The sequence below is a fragment of the Anser brachyrhynchus genome, assembly GCF_964034855.1.
Source record: "Anser brachyrhynchus genome assembly, chromosome: 1".
Classification (NCBI taxonomy): domain Eukaryota; kingdom Metazoa; phylum Chordata; class Aves; order Anseriformes; family Anatidae; genus Anser; species Anser brachyrhynchus.
In genome coordinates, this window is record NC_137694.1 from 132,190,205 (window position 1) to 132,207,164 (window position 16,960).

Here is a 16,960-nt window from a genome sequence, read left to right on the forward strand (position 1 = left end):
TTTGTGTCTCTCAGCAAAGTTATAGCAGTGTGTGTGCCTGCAGGGAACCCACTGTTGGTGGACTGAGGGCAAGGGAAAGGGCAGGGAAGAGAAGAGGATGCTTTTGGCCTACGGGCTTTACAAACATATCATTGAATGACAACTGAAACAGGCAGAGGAGAAAAAGCTCCCTCACTTCCACTCTGTCTTCCCCCTTCAGTAGTTTGGACCTTGAAAGTATATTGCTTTAAGCATGTCTAAATTAATAGCTCAATTTTTCATCCTGACATTTAAATTCAGCAGGAAATGCTTCAGAAAGAACGTGCTGTCTGCCACAATTGCTGCTACATGCGTGGGCCATTGTGGGTCTGTGGACACTTAGCTCGGGTCTCTGAGAACAGCTGCTTTGGGGAAAATCAGCTTTGTCCTAATTTATTCTCTGTGAATTGAAATCCTGCATCGATCCAGACAGAGCTATGTGTCCATGTAATTTTGCCAAACACAGGTTTGTCAATATTTACTTCTGCTCTTTGAAAAGGTAAGTCATACGCAATGCCTCAGTCCTGACTAAACTATGTGCTGTTCGACAGGGCCTACATGAAATTCTTGATATGAAAAAGCTTAAAAGTTTTGTGGTTTTTTTTTTAAATCTTTTTTAGGGGAGAGGCCAGTGGGTAAATCTAAATGACAAAAAACTCTACAACATGACTTCTGTTAGTTATGTTTCAGATTGGTTGCCATTTAGGGCATTTGGGGATTTTTCCTTACTTGGAAGGCAAAGATTTTTATTATTTATTTGTTTGTTTGTTTATTTTTACATTTACTTTTTTATTTAAAGAAATTTTAGAGACTGAGAACATACCACAGTGGAGTCCTCGTCAGAGAGGGCTTGGCAATTTCCTGGTGAATTTGGACTAAATGCATCACAGTCTGCTGCCATTCCTTTATTCTAATATCTTTTCAAGGATGTGCCTCAGCAGACTATATGTTAAAATAAAAACTTAGAAGCAATATAAGTCAGCTTTTCCTACACTGAGTGTGTTTTTTGTGTTTTTTTTCTTCCCCAGAGGAAAGCATTTTTTGGTATTGAGGGTTATAATGTAAAGAGACATCTAATGAGGACAGAAAATTTCCAAGCAAATCATTGTTATGTACCAGATAATGATCTGCCCATCTTATACTTAACTAATTGTCAAAGTAAACCTTGATACTGGACTTGGAAATGAAAATGAATTCTTTTTGTGGTCTTCCTGTGATTTACAGCCAATGAAACTTGACTGTAGAACAAAAGAAGAGAAAGCTATCAAAAATGCTCTTTTGTATAACAGCATAAGCAGGCAAGAGGTGCCCAGTGCCTTGCCAGGAATGTTTTTTTAGTGTAGCATGTGCTGTGGTTTTCAGTGATCCCATTTTGAGGCAGATCAGGTGCAGTGCTCAGCGGTTGGGGGCGAGCGGGTGAAATAGTGACTGACTTGTGTTGGCAGATGGGAATTCAGGGATTCATTAGTCATGCTATAGTCTCTTGTTTTTCTGTGTGTCGTGATGAAAAGAGAGAAGAGAGTTGTCTTTTGATAGCTGAAGAGGGCTTTTAAATATCACAGACTGAAGGCCGCTGTGTTTAAGCGATGTTGTCTCCCAAAAGAATTGATCATCAGGATAGTTGTATTGCAGATGAGGGAGATGTATGTGATGGGATTAGGATTACTGGGCCCTCTTAATTACAGAGAGTGGATTTGCTGAACCTTATTTTGCAACAATCAGAGAATGGTCCAAAGAGACATCCATCTTAAATGCCTTTTGCAACCACAGTGTAATCACGCGGTACTATAGTTCTCACCAAACTATTTGGGTCTGTTCCAGTAAAAATCAGCCAACTGGAAGAGAAACACTTTTTTATTTTTTCAATGCATTTTATATTATGTTACATTTATGATACCCAAACTTGGCTTCTACATCTATCTTGTGGCATTTTTGCCCGAGGGGGCTGTAGTGTCCTCTTTCAGGCGAAGATTTGCCTTGCCTTTCTTCAGCATTTGCTCTGCAGGTGGAAATTGGGTCTAGACCTGTGCTATCTGTCAAAGAAGTGTATGAGGCACACTGTCCTGGTCACATCATTTTAATTTTAGATAGCAGGAGGGAGGAGGAAGACAAGTCTTTCCAGCCACCTACATCTTCAGTGTTGAAGTCACAAATGTCTAAAAGGGTGTTAGTGGAAGTGATTAGCAATGAAATTATCTGTGGAAGTTAATAGATGGGTAAATATATGATAAAGTGAAAGATGCTATAAAATTAATGCTTGGAGAGACGTGAATATTTGTAACCTTTCTAATGTCTGTGGCAAAATTAATTTTGCCTGAATAAATTGGAGTAACAAGGAGAAGAGCAAGCTTATTAAAAGCCTGAAGTGAGTTCTGTCAAAATTGGACGTTTCTTAGTCAGGACCATTTCAGAATTATGGGAACACAGACAAACCTTGAGAGACAGTCAATCCAACAGGAAACTGAGTTAATCAGTGCGAGGCCATTTTTGTGCCTGTTGCTTGGTAAAGAGGTGGGTGTGGAAGCCCTGGACATGGTGACACTGCTTTAATAGGACTGACTGCTGGCAGCCCTGGTGCGAGAGCCCTCCGAGCTTGGTTTTGTGCCCTCTACTCTAAGTGCAGACAAATAGAAAGGTTTAAAATAAGTGTTCCTCAGTGTAGCAAGTGCAGTTTCAACAAAGTTCTCCCATATTTTCTCTGGCTCTTTAAGTGTTGTGTTGTGATTTCCCATTGCAGTCTTCTGTCCCTGTTGCTCCACAAGGATTGGAAAATTTTCATGTTATCAGTCAGCAATTACTCCTTTAGTTGTAGTGCTGGTCACACCGAGCCTCATGGCTCTTTAAAAGAAAAAACTTAAACTGGCCTTTTTTTGGACAGCTCAGGTAAGCACAAAATTTGGAGGTGATCCAAGCCAGTGATGTTTTTGACACCTGAATTAATGGGGGCTGAAATTTCATCTGTTTGTCAGCTGTGAGCGTCCAACTGAGCAGCTGGCTGCTGAGCCTTTCCAAGGAACGGTGCCATTGGAGCACCTAAATACAGCTTAGGGGGGCAGGTTTGGGCATCCCTTAAGGGACTGCTACTGCACAAACACTGACCAGTGCCCTTGCAATGCTGCTGAGAGTCAGACCAATAAAATCTGAACCCCCATTTCAAATAGCTTCTGGATGTATGTAGAGTACAGGAACAGCTTTTGTATGTGTGTGGGGGGAAGAGCTGAAGCATTCGGTATTTCCAAAATGTTCTAACCAGATTGTCAGTGTTGCTTAGCAGCAGAGGGTTTAAAATAGCGGTATTACTCAACAGTGTGAGCCGCGTTTGCACATGGTAATGTTCTGTGTCCTGTGCTGACTTGCTGCAGTATAGAAGTGCTAAGTTAATGTAAGGAAAGTGAAGATAGCTCACCTCCTCCTCTCTTAACTTGATGAACAAATGGCTGATCAGTGACAGGTCTTCCTTATGGTTTCAACAAGCAAATGTCCCGTACAGACATGCCACGGTGTTTAGGTGCACATAGGGTTTTGTGTGCAGCCATCACTTGGATGTAAGGACCTTTCATACCACGTTCACCTATGAGCAAGTTTAGCTCTTGGCCCAGCAGCCTGTGCTGGCGCAGACGAGGGCTGTGCTATTAACTCAGCATCAGTTGTTTTTAGAGGTGCTAGTGAGGATCAGTGGGGTCAAGAGCAAGTGCAAGTACCACTTGGTGACCTCTTAGCAGCCCGACATCCTGGTCCTTGTCAGCACAAGTTCCTGCTCCCTGCCTGGTAGAGGGGCTGGACTAGATGATGTCCAGAGGTCCTTTCCAACCTCAACCATTCTGTGATTCTGTGATCTGCTTTCTGGTTGATTTGGTCTTTTGAAGTGATCCTAAGAGTGCCTGGGGAAGAGGTGTGTGCCTCTTAGTCTGTGGGAATCCCAGCTTGTCCATGGAGCAAGTCAGAGGACTTGCAGGAGCACAGCTGTGTTTGCTGTCTGCTCCAGAAAAATGGAATTATGGTGATAATGGCAATAAGTAGCTTAATATATTGTAGTGGCCAAAGTGAAAAATAATATCTAGGTATTAAGTGTTTGACTTGCTTGAGAGTTTTGTCCTCTACAGTCTTAAACTAAGAGTGGGTGGGGGCTAAATTTTATGGTAATCTACTGAAAGATAATCTTTGTTGATGCAAAGGTGAACAGCCCTATATATTACATTTTACCTGCTTTGAAGAGCTTCAACAGTTGCATTAGAGCTACAGAAATATTCCCTTAGCATTGCTAATGATCCTCCTAACAAACATGATTGTGTGTTATTGTATCAAAATAGGGCCATATTTTAAAGCCCTGAAGTAAATTAAAATAGCATCTGGATCTGCCATTAGTGCTTTGCATGCAGTACTGTGGAAATAAAATATTTATCAGATGCAGGTGCTTGAAACCTGGCCTTAAAATTAGGATCTTAAACAGATATCCTTTTTTTTTCTTTTTTTCCCTAGTATTTAAAACCATTGCCTATTTCTTCAGTGAAGGCTCATAAACAACTCATCTTAAATCGTACAGTTAGAACATCATTTCAATTTATGGTTGTTTTATTCACCCTTTGCCTGAAATATAAACCATTTTATGATAGGCATTGCATCAACATACATCGACAGTGGAAGAGTGTGTTCATGAACTTTTCATCTAAGACTGGGCTGTGCATAAGTGAAATACCTCATTCAACCACTTGCAGTTTGGAGGGTTGTGGTATTCGTTGTTTCTAAAAGAAATCTGGTAGTGCTGGTGACAAATAACACTGTAGAAATTGAGGAAATTAATATTAATTTAAAATTCTGGTTTAATGTTTTTGAGAGCCAAGCTCAGCACAAGTATAAATGAAGTCAACTGTTTGGTGTTGGGCATAGCAGCTGAAAACAGGTTTGAGTTTGGCCCTCTGTATTTAAAATTTATAGCATTTCTTCATTGGTGGAGATGGGGATTCCTCTTGCCTTAACTTTCCACCTCAATTTTAGGGGTCTGGGTTTCCTCTGAAGTCGGTGGAGTGTGATAGGTGTCTCCCTGGGGAGAGTCAGTCCATCCCTGGATACCTGCTAGTTTTATGTTTTCCCTATGGAGGAAGCCTGGATAGACAGGTAGCTTCAACTGGGTGCTGGGCTGTAGATGACTGGACTGAGCAAGGGCTTCAGAAAGTAAATATCTTCTTCTTGGATAATGCATACAATGCATTATAAAGCTGTGTGATTCATATTTTGCATGGTATAGAGTTTGAATGCTGAGGGTGTGCTGAGCATTAGCTGAGTGTGAGGGAATTGGTGAAATTAAGTGACCGCTAAAAAGCTTAAGAGATTAGTATATACAAATGCTGCTGTACAGATCAGATACCTGTAGGAGAGTGGCTCTTCATACTGATAAAAGTGTTAGTGTATAGAAATCTTAGTCTGAAGCCAAGATATTTATTTTTCGTGTTCCCACTTTCCTAGTGGAAAAGCCTAGGATGGAAGTTGGACAGCAAAACTTACAGCATGTTTGTGATAGCTTGGCTTGGCAAGTGATTGCCTGATGGCCAGACCAGATGAAAATCTTGGGTGAGATTTTTCAGAAGCTTTTAAATGATTTAGGACCACAATAAAAGTCAGCGGATTTAATACTTACATAGACTTGCCATTGCTTTACCTCAGCAGAGACTTATGATACAAGTGATAAAGAGACTGAAATAAATAATTATGCTACTAGTTGCTTGGAAAAGCAATGTTTTTCGGTTGTTGAAAGAAAACAAAACAGATGTCACATTTTAGTCAGAAAAAGGACACCTGATGTGCCAAGGGATGATGCTTTTCTTTTTTCCTCCCCGGAATGATTATAAAAGACATAAAGGTCATATGACAGGCCTTGTATTTCTCTGCACACATGCTTTGTACTTCAGAAAGCAGCTAGTCTCATGAGATGTCAGTCGCTAAGAAAAATATGCTTCTGTTTCCAATTAGGCAAGCAGGGTCTTGTGAAACCGTCTCTGTGCAACCTACTGTAGTTTGGTTTCAAAGTTCTCATTAGCAGAGGACGGCCATGGGACATCCCCCCCCCCCCCCCAAGTTCTTGAGGTGCACAGGAGATCGTGCAAGTCATGTCTGCCTTACTGTATGGGCATGTTGGGGCCATATGTTCCCTGGCTGATGTGCCCACTGCCATGTGCGGACTGAGGATGTTGGCGTCGCGTGCTGGGTTTGCCTCTGAGCTGTTTGCCTCTGAGTTGGAAAGGAGTTTTAGCAAGTGTGATTCAAGGGTAGCACTTAAGGATCTGATAAAAAGAGGAAAGAGCTTTTTGATCTGGGATCAGTGAATTGAATGAAGTGAAAGGAAGGAGAGCTGGAAAGCATTCAGTCCAGCTATACTTTGTGTTGATATTATTTACTGCTTCTGATAAGCTTTTGATTCCCTAAACAAATCATTTTTTCATATATGCATACATGTGCATGTATATGTGCTATAACAAGGTCTTGAAATGTTTGTCCTGTGCTTCAAACGGGCCTTGTTCTTGTGGTTTCTAATACTTGAGCTTATCTGTGACCTGTTTCCTGGACAGTTTCCAATGAACACAAAATACATTTAGTTAAAAGAAAGTAGCTGAATGAAGATTAGCTGGATACATGCACTGTATTCACCTTCTTGTGACAGTCCCTCCTTACTGATAAGTGTCCCTCAGAGATGCGCAGAATTTGTTCCATTCATTGTGGATGAAAATCTTATTAGTTGCTTACAGGTGGGCAAAATTAGCTGTCAGTAGCCTTGCAGAGCTCACCTGTACTGGGATTTGGTCCTTTGAAAGTGTTGTTTCAGTACATGTGTTTGCAATGCTCATCATTTAAAGGCTTGTGTGTCGCCTTGAGTTACCTCAGAGACCTGACGACTCTGCGGAAGAAGGAACAAGATGCAGATTCTTCCTGCCACCTTCTGTAATTGTCCTAAGGGTTGGTTTCCTTGTTTCTTTTTTTCTTCTCCATGCACTGTAAGGATAGTGAATGTTAAAATCTCAAGCCAGATCCTGCATAGAGGAGCAAAAAGCTCCACATTCAGGCTTTCACTGACACAGTGCAGGTTTGCCACGAGTGGCTCACATTAGGCTCTGGGGCTGGGCCAAGAAAAGAGCTACATTTCCGGGTTCTGCTTGGCTTTTGAAACTAATTTTACATCTGGAGAAAATACTTCCATTAAATGCTTATTCCCTTTGGGCACAGACAGATGTGAACCCTGCATACCGCCAAATACCGGGACCCGGATGTTTGCTACACTCGGCTCAGCTGCTCACTGGAGAGCTCCCCAGCTCCCATGTGAGTGTCTGGTGGCAGAGCTGCTCAGAAATGGGGTGGCGAACATTTCAGGGCAGGCTTTGTACTTTGGTGGGACCCAGAATGGGACACTGGTCTGCATCTGCTGTTACACCTAGGGGTGTGTAAGATTAATTCACATGCCCACCAGATAGGTGGTACGTAGTGAATGTGGTGGTGTTTCTATTTGTGACTAACTGTTGTTGCATAAACCAGTGAACAAATTAATTGCTGGTGAGGCCTATGCGCATGCCTGATCCACGTGCCCTAAGTGCCTAAGATCTGTTCTTGTGCTTTTGCATCCTGCCAATTCAGTACCTAAATAAATAAAAACAGATCTCAGCTGCATAATTCTGACTCCGTTTCCCAGAATTTTGGTGCTTTCCCATCTCGGATTGATTTTCTTCTCTTTGCCAACCTTGCTGCCAGCAGCTGCAGAGAGGTCTCACGCATGTTGTCTCCTGAACGGGGACAAGTAAACCAGTTGCTCTTCCTGACTTCCCTTTCTTGTTTTGAAAGGAGTTTTTCTTCTTAAAATTTTCCCTACAGACAGACGATCAAGGTAGCTCTTTTGCTTCTTTCTGTTTAATCCTAGGTATTCTGATTCCTAGCATGGATCATCTTTGCTACCCTGGAGCAGCAGTTGCTGCTACCTGAAAAAGCATTTAGCCCAGGTGTTTCATTAGTGTGTGCTGCTTAAATATAATTGAAGGACAAGCTAGGGCATGGCAAGTCGTGACTTGTTTTGTTGCTTTCCTGGCTGCCTGGAAGAAGCTGATGTCCAAAGCATCCATCTTGTTTTCTCTTGTTGAGGAAGAGCTTGGGATCTCACTTAGGTGCAGCTTCTCCTCAGCCAGGGTACTCGGGAGCTCTGTGCTCTCCTGACAGCATCTCTAGCAAACAGCTTGGCAGGAAAAGCCGATCCTGATGAAGAGCTGGGATCCGTGCTGAACTGCTGACCTTGGCAAACTGTTTAATTCCCTATTTCTTAAGCCTATGTTTTGCTTTTGGTGGGTAGAAGTGTCTAGAAAAAGGATCCAGGAGCTGGTATTTGCATAAGTCAAGGCAGTGCAAAGTCCACTTAATATACAGTAGATATATATATTTTTTTCATCTATCTGTGTATTTCCTGGAGGTCTTTCCACTGCAGTTTTAGATTTCTCAGAACTACCAACACTTTGTGGTATGTAAGAGCTGCAGGATGAGAGAGCGTGAGCAATGCAGTCCTGGATGTCTCCTTGCTTCTTCCTTCCTCCTCCAGTCTCTCTCATGTTGCTGTGGCAACTCAGAGCACCTACAGGCACCGAGTAGTTGTTGCCTATCCTTGCCTTCTTGTTTAGTGTCCTCCTATTTCTGTGCCTTGAAGTTTACTGCATGTTTTGGGCTTTGGAGGTTCTTTTAATCAAGGCTAGAAACTGATAACTTTATAGGATGACAATTATCTTACCTAACAAGATGTTTTAGATTACTTCTGGCATGCTGTATGTTGCAGTGCTTGCATTGTGTTTAATTAAAATTCTTCAGACTTCTTTTCTGAATAAAATGAAGCATGTGTTATGCAGTGTCCTAGTCACACGGTAACAAAGGACCACAAGATTTCTTTGGGAGTCTGTGTATATCACAGTTTCTACCATTTCCAACAAGAAACACACAAATGACCCAAGGGAAAGTCAAATATGCGTACACTGTTGTTGAGCTATCTGCAGCTGGCCTGGAAGTGTTTTTGCAATCGCCATCCTATGTTTTGTTAAATATTTTCTCATGTTCTTTTAAATTATAAGACCTTTCTTAGTTTTATAAACTATTACAAAGATTGGGAATTGCACAGACTGTACTTTGTTGTCATTTTCTTCATTTAAATACTTTATCTTTCTCTAATTAAGCTTTTTATCATGAGCCATTACAGTCATCTTATAGAAACAATTGCCAAAAGGTTATATTCCTTTAATAAGAGAACAGGAAATTGTGCTAGGGATTAGAGGCCTGGTAGATGTTTGCCAATAAATCTTCTATGTAAAATATTTGTAGTCTTTGTAATTGCATAGTGTACTTTGTGCTAATGCAGAATCACAGTCTTGAGTTCATCAAGCCTAAATCTTAGGGCTTTTACAGTTGTGTATGTGTTTAACATATATTTACCAGCCAGAAAGTAGATTGAAATGATGTAGGAGAGAAAATGACCTGTGTTTTTGCTTATCTCTATTACTGTGCTACAAGCAATATCCACACAGATGCAGATATGGCACAGTGGAGGAAAAGGTGCTTGAAGTGCTGTTGCAGGATATGACTGTAGAGAAATTGCAGGCAAGACTGAAGGGTGTCATATTTGTCAAAAGAATTCTTTCCTATGAGGGCAGTCAGACACTGGAACAGGCTGCCCAGAGAAGCTGTGGATGCCCCGTCCCTAGAGGTGTTCAAGGCCACATTGGATGGGGCTTTGGGCAACCTGGTCTGGTGGGAGGTGTCCCTGCCCATGGCGGGGTGGGTGGAACCAGATCACAGAATCACAGAAAGGTTGTGGTTGGAAGGGACCTCTGGAGGTCACCTGGTCCAACCGCCTGTTCAACCCGAAGCAGTCTGCCCAGGACCACAGCCAGGTGGTTTTTGAAGATCTCCAAGGAGGGAGATTCCACAACCTTTCTGGTCAACTTCTGCCAGTGCTCGGTCACCTACACAGTAAAGCAGTGCTTCCTAATGTTCAGAGGGAACCTCCTGTGTTCCAGTTTGTGCCCACTGCCTCTTGTCCTGGCACTGGGCACCACTGAAAAGAGCCTGGCTCCATCTTCATTGCACCCTCCCTTCAGGTATTTATAGACATTGATGAGATCCTCCTCTGAGCCTTCTCTTTTTTTTGGATTACAGTCCCATCTCTCTCAGCCTATCATCATCTCCTAGGAGAGGTGCTCCACTCTCTTAATCATCTTTGTGACCCCACATTGGACTCTTTGCAATATATTCAAGTCTCAGTTGTACTGGGGGTCCCAGAACTGGACACACTGCTCCAGGTATAGCCTCACTAACACTGAGTAGAGGGGAATGATCACCTCCTTTGACTTTCTGGCGATGCTTTGCCTAATGCAGCCCACAATACCATTAGCCTTCTTAGAGGCAAGCAAACACTGGTGGCTCATGTTCTCCTTAGTGTCTACCAGACTCCCAGGTCCTTTTCTGCAGAGCTGCTTTCCAAATGGGCAGTCCCCTGCATGTACTGTTGGCTGGGGTTGTTCTGTTCTAGGTGAAGGACCTTGCACTTGACCTTGTTGAACTTCATGAAGTTCTTGTTGGCCCATTTCTCTAGACTGTCAAGGTCCCTCTGGATGGCAGCATGACTCTCTGACGTATTTGTCACTCCCCCCTGTTTTGTGTCAGCTGTGAATTTACTGAGGGTGTGTGCTTACCCCATTGTCCAGATCGTTAATGAAGATGCTAAACAGCAGTGGGCCCAGTATTGACCTCTGGGGTACTCTGCGGGCCTCCAACTAGACTTTGCACCACTGACCACTAGTCCCTGGACCCATCCACTCAGCCGGTTTTGGATTCACCTTACTGTCTACACATCCAGTAGATACTTCAACAGCTTGTCTGTGAGGATCTTATCGTGGCAGTGTCAAAGGCCTTACTAAAGTCCAGGAAGACAATATCCACTTTCCCCCCTCATCTTTGATGCTGGTCATTTCATTATAGAAGCTTATTGGGTTGGTCAAGCATAACTTCCCCTTGGTGCATCCATGCTGATGACTACTGATGATTTTCTTGTACTTCATGTGCCCAGAAATGGTTTCCAGGATTAACTGTTCCATCAGCTTCCCAGGGACTGAGGTAAGGCTGACCCAGCCTGTAGTTCCTCAGGTCCTCTGTCTTGCTCTTCTTGAATATAGGAATGATATTTGCCTTTCCTGCGGTCTTTGGATACTTCTTCCATTTGGTATGCTTGACCAAAAATTATCAAGGGTGGCCTCACAATGAATTACATCTGCCAGCTCATTCAGCATTTATGGGTCAATAGACATATGAATGTCCGATTTGCTTAAATATTCCCAGACTTGATCCTCTTCCAGATGACCTTTAAAGGTCCCTTCCATCCCGAACCATCCCATGACTCTGTAAGTAGATTCAATTTCATGGGGACTCCAGTGAAATTGCCATTTGTCCTTCGTCTCAGATGTAATCCCTATGTACTTGAATTTGTACAACTTGTACTTGCATCTCTTTCCTTGTGACATAGCCTGTCGTTAATAACAACAAAGGCTAGAGACATTCTAATTTGTGCATGTCTTCCTGTGCTACCATTATGCTTCTGACAATAACTTGTAGTAGAGAAAAATGTATGAAAAATGTCTGGGTCATTGTGAATTCTTCCAGTCATTCCCCTTCCAGTTTACTTGTTTGTTTGCCTATATTGTTCTAGACAGAAATCTCACAAAAATAAATGTTGAGTATTAGAATATAAACAAATGTTATTTAGTTTTGCTGCTTTTAGAATTAATGGAATGCCCTCTTAATAATTAAGATTAAGCATATATTTTTTAAGAGGGTCTCTTGAAGAGGATTGTTACTTTATTGAAACTGTCAAAACATCTGTTGTACAGCTTGTTTTTATTTATATTCTCTCTTTCCTCATTCCCCTTGAATTATCTTACTTAATTTGACTTATCCATACTGACAAAATGACACTATTTATTCCATTCTGGTTATCCAAAGTGTCACTCTGGGAGCGTGCACTTGAGTAAGCTTGCCAGGTACTGAGAGATATAATTTCAAGAGTATCTCTTATCAAGAGAGTGCATCAAATTCTTCTTCATGAGTGACTTCTGAAGGGCTAACATTTTTCTTTTGCTTTTGCTTGTCTTCAAAAGCTATTTTTACCTCTGCTGTAGCAGTCAGGGTCTCACTACCATGATAAGCCGTTACCTAGTTTGGTTTCAGTAACTGGACAGAACATCATCCAGCTAGAGTTCAGGTGTCTTCCTATGGACCTCAGCTGTTGCTGGGTGCTGGGCTAGGAACTGACTGGATTGAAAAGAGTTTGGTATGGAGAGAGAGTTGGAGAAGAGGAAAGAAGAGCTCAAGCATTACGCTGGTGCTGTGTTCTGGGGGAGGACTTTAGTCAATGAAATCTTGAACCAAGGTTGCAAACACCATTAGTTCTGAAACATGGATGTTTCTTCTTTTATCAGTGCTGTTGTCAACACCAGGAACCTGACTAAATTGCAGATTTGGTAAACATTTGTTGCACTTAGTGGCAGTTTTCATGCAGTTCAGACCAGGATGGTGATGTTCAGGGCTTTATCCAAACAGTCATATTATTTTGGGGCACGATGTTGCCACCAAAGGGAAGGAGATTTGATTCAGAGGGATCTTTCAATGGCAGACTGCTTTACCAACTTTGACAATTGTGCATCCATCTATTGAAAAAAACACTACTGGTGATTAGATGCTTAACATCTAATTATTTCTGTGGGCATGTGTATCTGAGTTCTGTATATTCTACTTTGATTTAATATAGCAATAAATTATCCAATATATTGAATCTGGAAAAAAAAAAAAAGAATGCTGCTGTAGGAGCAGCGGTATTATTTTAAAGTACTATAGTTTCAGGCCAAACTCCACACCAAAGAGGCTTTTAGCTACCTAAGGCTGAATTTACACACCTAAATATTCCTTCATAATTCAATTTGAGAAACTTGCAGGGCCCTCTCTATGCAGGGGAACTGAGAGAATTTTGCCTGTTTAAGCCTGGAGCACTAGGCAAGCTCAGCCCTTCTTCCTAGTCCTGAGCTATGCAGGAGGGATTCAGAAGAGAATATCTCCTACGAACGTGGGCTTCTAAGACTGGGTACCTGGCATCATGCAGTTACGGCTGCTGAGATCTAAAACATTGGTGAGGAGGAGGGCACGGAGGGGGAGCTCCAGGCATGGACAAAGGTCTTGTGTTCATGCATGTGCTCTTGCTGTATGTAGGTGACTCCCACTGCTGCTAGTCGAACCGTTGCCTACTCTCCAGGTAGACAGCAGGTTTTGGAAGTGGGGCTCTGAAGAAGTTTTCCCTGGCCAGTGTTTTCCACAGGTGGGTCTGGAGCATGCAAAATCATTCTTTGGGATCTTAAAAAGCTTGGAGTGGAGGTTCTCTTTTTGTCATGCAGTATGACCATGCACTTGCGTCCCTGTCTAGTTGCCAGCCTACATGCAGGTATCTTATCTTCTGCAGAGCCTCCCTACCTAGCTCAAAGTACTGAAACCCAGCCAGATACCTAAAAATTGACCCGCTTCTTTGTGTTGGCCAGGATGGACCAACTGCAGCTATTAGCCACCTGCAGCTCCACATCTTGCAGTGTTTAATTTGTCATGTTACTGGCAGCAGGGTATGGGAGAAGAGGTGTATGCAGTGGTGGGACGAGGGTAGATCTCACTGTATGCCTTGTGTAGCAGATCTGTTCTGCAGCAGAGCCATGCAACCTGCAGACTTGTCATGGCCTTAGCTCTTCCTCAGCTTTCCTTCACAGGTACCATTTTGCTCCAGTGCAGGCTGGGTGCACTTATGCACTTATGGCACTTATGCAGATAACGATTTTAGTAGGCAAAATGCATTCAGGAGTGTAGCCTGTCCCTTGATCTAACTCCTTCTCTTTGGTGTGTAGGGAGCTTTCTTCTCATGTCACACTTATTTAAAATTAAAATCTAGCATTTAAGATTGCCTGCAGCTATCCATTTCTAGTGCTTATCTGAAGATACAAAATTGAAAAAAATGCTAAACTTGAGGTTTATAGCATATTAGTTAAATACAAAGATAATGTTTTCCAGTCTTGATTACAAACGTTTGAGTCCCATTCTTCAATGTCTCAGCAGGTCCCTAAATCTGCTATGCTACATGCAGAATGAAGCTACCAGCTACTCAGAAGCCAAAACTGGTCATTATAAAACCTCTGTAAGCTGGCTGCCAGCCTCAGAGTTCATTATGAGGGAGGTCATTCTTCCTTACAGGAATGAATGTAGCTTTTGAGTACATTTTTAAAGTTTCATTTAATCACAATGTGGATGAATTGTTTTAACCGTGATCGCCTGATGGGAAACTAACTTTCTTCTTCCTGGAAGAAAAAATACCGTGTTGATTCTTGCAGCAGCTTTTAGAACTACAGGAAGTGATTTACTTTTTTTGAAAGAGTTGAAGATTTTGGCACTAACGGAGGAAATTTTTCTCCCTTTCTCTGCTTTTTCTTTAATACTGAGTAGTCAGTTTTCTTTTCAAATCTGTGAATGCACAGAATAAGGTCTTTAACAGGGCTCTTACTGAAGCATCCTCTCAAAGTGTTTTTGTTTTTTTTTTTTTTTTTTACAAATATTTTCAGCCTTTTCATTATAGCTCTGAGATTGCAAAATGCTTTGATCACCATATCACCATATCAGTTTTGTATTTGGCTAGAACATATGAAATGAGGGCAAGAGAGTATATGCTGTTTAGTTTTACTTGTTTGTTTGTTTTCTTGGTGGATAGTCTTTAGCCACTTATTGGGAGTGTTTGGAGAAGAAGCAGCCAGGCTCTTTTTCAAGGTGGGTGGTGTTAGGATGAGAATCCACTGCCTCAAGCTGGAACATGGGAATTTCTGATGAGATCCAAGGAAATCTTTTTTCCCCACGAGAGTGGTAAAGCACTAGTACAGGTTGCTCAGGGAGGTTATAGACGTGCCATTCCTTGGAGATACTCAGATCTGAAGTGGACATGGCCATGAGCAATCTGCTTTGGCCTAGGTGCTGGACTAGAAGCCACCAGGGATCCCTTCCAACCAAAGTTATGCTATGATTCTGCAAAGTTACTTTTCTTTGTGTGTGCAATATCTTTAGTATTGTGCAAGTATGCTCTTCTATTATATGATCATACTTTTTATACGATTGTTGGCAGCTGAACAGAAATGTGGAGAGGTGATTTTGTATAGAGGTCAGAAGCATAGTGGTTTGGTAGTACTGCAAGTTGCCACAAATTCAGGAAATTATCCTGCAGCCATGAAGTGGGGTACATATGTGTATGTTACTCATTGGCAACTGTCTGTGGATTGTCATGTTGTAAGTAGCTGTGAAGAGTTATGCCCAAGATTGATTTTAATTACGTGCATGAAAACACATTGGTGAATGAAAATAGTGAGTTTAAAGTACTGTATAGCTTTCGTTTTCTCTAGCACTTTGCCAGGACCGGTTTAGAAGAAACCTGTCTCATATCACTAGTCCCTGAATACTGAGAAAAGCAAATAGTTGTGATTTCAAACACCTGTCTCCTCCCAGCAAAACTCCAGGACTTTTTCCAAGTCCTTGTATCAAAACATTTTTAAATGTTGAATTTTCACATGGCTTAAACTAAACATGCAAAGTAGTAGGGGTATCCAGTTCTAATCCTCTGTAAACCTTTTGATTTGCTTTATGGTTGTTGGAAAGGATATTGATTGCTTGTTGCCAGAGAGATTTAAGATAAGCAAAAGGACACCATATTGTAGATGCTCCCCAACCCAGCAGGTTAGAAGTGGAAAATTGCTTGGATTGAACTATTAAACATTTCAGCAGAAAAAAATATGCCTTCCAGAAAAAAGTTGTGTTCTCTGTTCTAGATGTTTCCTTTCTTGCTATTTCAAGTGAATTATTCATTAAATGTCTGTTTTCAGATCTTAATATAGACATATCAGTGCTATCCTGTTGCAGGTGCACAGAAATTCTGGGCCATTGATGTTAGTGGGGTTCTACAGCATGTAGGTGTGTGGTCCAGACTGGAAGGAGATGGGAAGAGTATTTGTTCTCCTGTGATATTCTGCTCATTGGTCTCCTTATGCTTGTTTTTTTGAAGTGGTGGATGACTTGAGGAAGATTATAGACCATAGAATCGTAGAGTGGCTTCAGCTAGAAGGTACCTTAAAGTTCATCTAGATCTCATTAAGCATTAGGCAATGTTCACTGCAAGACTAAGTGTCTTGTTTTGAGATACTTTTGGAGAATCAGACTTTTCTGGGAAGAACTCAGCCAACTAGTGTTGAGACATATCTTGTATACTCTGTAAAGTTGAAGAAGCCATTTAAAACTGTCACACAGCTGGGCTGAGATGAAAGGTTTCTGTAGCTGTGACTCAAAAAGCAATACCTGGATTTTTTTCCTCCCTCCCATCACCTCTAAACATGTGAAAGTGATTCACTTTATTTAAGTTGTCCCTGGAGTACCTGGGCTGCATATTCCAAGAAGTCTAATTACGGGTAAAATTCTTATTTCCCAATAAATGGAAAAAAATGCTTAGGAAAATCATAGTAGCAGTATTAAAACTGTAAAGAAATGCTATTGAGAGTAAATGATATACTTTATTGCACAACATAAAATGAGTTGATAAAAAATCAATGGGCTTCAAGTATTTATTTTTTTTTCTGAGGGGACATGGGAGAGGAGGATTATCTTTTCTTATTAATTCAACCATCCAGAAATGATGAAGATAAATTATTTATACAGACACAATCTCTTTTTCAAGAAACCAAGTGTAGGTTACGATCCTAGAGGAGAAGAACTGTGGTTTGAAAAGCACATATGCTTTGTGATGGATAATGAAACATGAGCTTTAAGAGTAGCATACTCAATAGAGGAACACAGCTGATCCCTGCTTACAGGAGTGATG

At 41.5% G+C, this 16,960-nt stretch overlaps 1 protein-coding gene across 8 annotated transcripts in view; it reads left to right on the top strand.

The window, feature by feature from the left end:
• Positions 1-16,960, top strand: part of GPM6B (glycoprotein M6B) — a 109,991-nt gene that overhangs the window by 39,350 nt on the left and 53,681 nt on the right. Inside the window, exon 1 of one of the 8 annotated variants that reach the window (XM_080554485.1) lies at positions 6,912-6,966. The exons of the other annotated variants lie outside the window; for them this stretch is intronic. Within the exon in view, the coding sequence (XP_080410611.1) occupies positions 6,927-6,966 (40 nt within the window). The 5' untranslated portion in view covers positions 6,912-6,926. Of the gene's footprint in view, positions 1-6,911; positions 6,967-16,960 lie in introns of those variants that run through there. 8 annotated transcript variants of the gene reach the window in all.